The sequence below is a fragment of the Helianthus annuus genome, chromosome 6 (assembly GCF_002127325.2).
Source record: "Helianthus annuus cultivar XRQ/B chromosome 6, HanXRQr2.0-SUNRISE, whole genome shotgun sequence".
Lineage (NCBI taxonomy): Eukaryota > Viridiplantae > Streptophyta > Magnoliopsida > Asterales > Asteraceae > Helianthus > Helianthus annuus.
In genome coordinates, this window is record NC_035438.2 from 24630762 (window position 1) to 24634675 (window position 3914).

The 3914-nt window shown below is 37.8% G+C and overlaps 1 protein-coding gene across 1 annotated transcript; it reads left to right on the plus strand.

The window, feature by feature from the left end:
* The first annotated feature begins 1721 nt into the window (after positions 1 to 1721).
* LOC110944533 (extensin-3-like) lies at positions 1722 to 2986 on the plus strand. The gene is made up of 2 exons (XM_022186192.1): positions 1722 to 2222; positions 2960 to 2986. The coding sequence occupies exons 1-2, from the start codon at positions 1722 to 1724 to the stop codon at positions 2984 to 2986; spliced, it is 528 nt and encodes a 175-aa protein (XP_022041884.1).
* The last annotated feature ends 928 nt before the right edge of the window (positions 2987 to 3914 follow it).

The following is a 3914-nucleotide window of genomic DNA, read 5'->3' on the forward strand; positions in this document are numbered from 1 at the left end:
ATAGCAAGGGATTAACATCTTCATTATTATGATCACGTAGCCGATTTTGATTCGAACTTTGGCTTGACCGAAATGGTCAGAACCGAAAGTCAAAGCAAAAGTTAATTCGCTTGACTTTCGGCTAATAACTAGCCTAAGAATGGAAAAGAACTGAGTTAGAACACTTACAAGTGTTCCAGGGAAGTCTAAACTTCAAGTATGAGGCGTCTTTAGATTAGAAGCACTCTAGGATATAGAGAGGATGATTTTGGAAGATGCAAGTTGAAATGGTGCACTTGATCACCTATTTATATTAGGATTCAAGCTCCCAAATCTTGCCAAGTGTGATCAGAGGTGTTATGGAAGGGATTAGTGTCATCACACATGTCCAATGAAGGAGAAAAGGTGGCAAATTCGTGAGATAAGTGGCAACAATTGCAGTTGCAGCTAACAGCTGCCATTAAACTGTCGGCGACCCTCTTGCGGACCGCAAGAGGTGAGGCCTTGCGGTCCGTAAGGGCTTCTGGCGCCCACTATTTTGAATTACCTTACGGAGCGGAAGGCATATGCCTTGCGGTCCGTAAGGTCCGTCAGAAGCCAAATTTTGGCATTTGTTCATGTTTGATCCCTCAACTTTCAATCTTCCATAATTTAAATATAATTGTCCTTCTCGTCTAACATATCTGGAATATTTGAGAGTTCCTGACACATGTTGTCACATTATTTGATAAAAAATTTTCCTTGGTGTAACAGGAGTCCATGTGGGTGTGGCTTTTCTAGAGTATATAAACATGTTTACATCATTTTTCAAGGATTAGCCATTCTAGGAGAGTATAAACATGTTTACATCATTATTCAAGGATTAGCCATTCTAGCCACTTTAAGAAAAAGATTTCTAAAAAGAGTTCTTTGAATGGGACGATTCACAAAGTTATAGAAATAGTATGTAATGAGATAAATCGATTCCGCCATTTGATTGTGATTATTTGATATCGCGTTAAAGATTCAAGGAGATTTGGGATTTACAATTGTATTCAGAGCCTATAGAACCTATTTTTAGGCTCGGTTTAACATGAAGGATTCAAGGGTGAGAGTTGTGATTTTTGTTCATAAAAGTTTCCGAAAAATCTCTATTTTTATTTGGCTTTTGTGAAGAACGAAGATTATAGATGGGTGCTTCTAGGTTTTAATCATCAAAAATAACGTTGGCCGTGAAAAGGGAGTATTGAATTATTATTATTTTTGGTATGTTTTTTTAATTGTTTGTTCTTGTTGACACAAAAAATGGGGGATGAGTTGTTGTTTGCTCGTGCCTTTTAGAAACAAGAACATTGCTCTTTTCAATACTGAAAATCATCGTTTGGTGATTATCAGAAAAAGAAAAAAACCCACGTGGGACTTGAAGATTTTAGGTAGCGTTTGGTACGAAGGAATAGAAGGCGGAATGGAATGGATCATTCTATTGGAAAGAAAAGAAACATGTTTGGTTGTCAAGTGGTAATGGAATAGAGCATTCCACAAGGAATGTAAACCTTCCAAATATAATAATTTTCTTTCCATGGTAAGGTGGTGTTTTTTTTCCATTCCTTCAAGGAATGGAAAGATATATTATTATTATTATTATTATTATTATTATTATTATTATTATTATTATTATTATTATTATTATTATTATTATTATTATTATTAATTTTTTTACCATTATTATTATTATTATTCTTATTGGTTTTAATAACTCACTCATGGACGACACCACTACTGCCATAGTTGCCGCTGTGACTACCGTCGCCGCCGTCACCCACTTCCGCCGCCACCACCCCCACCACCCACCTCCACCCCAGCTGTCTCCCGCCACCACCCACCTCCACCTCAGTCGTCACCCACCTTTGTCGCTACCAACCGTCACCCACCATCCACACCTCCGCCCCCACCGTCACTCGCCACCACCCACCACCCCCGACACCACCGCGCCACATCTGCCACCCACCCCGCCTCCGCCGTCAGCCGCCACCCACCTCCACCACCGTCGCCGTCACCGTCCCCGTCACCCACCACCATTGTCGTTGCCACCACCTACCTCTGGCCCCGCCACTACCCACCGCCGCCACCCATCGCCGTCACCCACCGCCACCACCTCCGACCATCGCTACCATTGCCACCTATCACCACCCACCACCACCAACTACCATCACTCATCACCGATTTTATTCATTCGTCTATTCTTTCCTACCAAACAACACAAAGTAATGATTCATTTCATTCTCACGTGGTAACCAAACAAGACATGGAATGGTAATGATCCATTCCATTAGTATCTTTTGGTTAATTATCAATTTTTAGGGCATGTTTGGGTAAGCTTTTTGAAACAACTTATTGACTTATTGGCTTTTTGAAAAGTCATAAGCTCTAAAATGATGTTTGGCAAAGAGGGTGTATGTGAGGGGGAAAAGCTAATAAGTCAATAAGTCACAAAATCCTGACTTTTCCAAGAAGCCAATAAGTCAATAAGTTGTTTCAATAAGCTTACCCAAACATGCCCTAAGTGGGAGTCTTGGAAAACATTTTTAAAATAAATTCAACTTTAGTGTTTTCTGTTCGTGACTTCTATAAAAAAAATAAAGAAAAAAAATACTGTCATGTTTCATTTGGTACTGCCATATATGTTTCATTTGATGCAGATTGTGTTTTCTGTTCGTGACATTTATAAAAAAGAAAGAAAAAAACATCACATGCATGCTAATTGAATGATGATCATAAGAAAAAAGAAAAAAATATTACCATGTTTCTTTTGATGGAGAAAAAATATTGCCATGTTACTTGAGTTGAGAAAGAGAAGAGTGCATTATCGTGGCTTGATTAATTATTTTGGGGATTCCCATGATTATAGATAGAATTTTCCTATTTTAAAAGATATTGTAATCCCATGATTATAGGGATTTCAATTATCTCTAATTCAAATAGTTATAGTTGGTTTTTGTAGGTTTATGAGTTCGTGATTGCAAACTAGTTATCTACCTCGAATTCGCAAGGTTTCTCATTTGTTCGCTAGTTGAATGTGCAAACAATGAGGAACTTTAACTACCTAGAGTAGGGCTGTAAACGAACCAAACGTTCAGCGAACAATTCATGAACCGTTTGGCGGGAAGTTCGTTTATGTTCGTTCGATTAGTTTAACGAACGAACACGAACAAAAAAATTTGTTCCGTTAGCTTAGCGAACGAACACGAACATAGGTCTCGTTCGTTCGACTGCGTTCGTGAACGTTCGGTAATATGTTCGGTTACGTTCGTCCGTGTTCATTGGATTATATTAAAAAATAATAAATAATAAAAATTTTATCTAAACATATTGAAAACTTGAAACCCTATTTTTTTCTAAGTTAGCTAAAATTTGGACATGTTAAGACATTTTTAGGGATAATGATGTCTAAGTTAGTTAAAGGATAACAATATTTTATTTTTTTTATTTTCAAGTTAAATGTTCATTTGCGTTCTTTTTTATTTGTTTGCGTTCGTTTGTGTTCGCTTGCGTTCGTATGTGTTCGAGACCGGTGTTCACGAACTGTTCGGGGAACAATTGAATTTCCTTAACGAACGAACATGAACATAAACTTATGTTCGGTATGCGTTCGCGAACATGTTAATTTCCTTAACGAACGAACACGAACATAGCCTTGTTCGTGTTCGTTCGATTCATTTACAGCCCTAACCTAGAGTTTGCAAGATTTCTTACAAGTGCACGTTTCCTACACGAAGAAACTTTGTAACATTGTTGGATTTCCAACTTTGAAAGGGTTTTGAAAGTATAACATCATCGCGTTTACAAAGTTCACATACTTTTGAAGCGTTTACAAGTTTCAAAAAGTTTGCAATCTTAGAAAAGTTTACGAGCTTTAAGGATTACAAGTTGTGTTGTCGAGTACGTGTTTAATATTA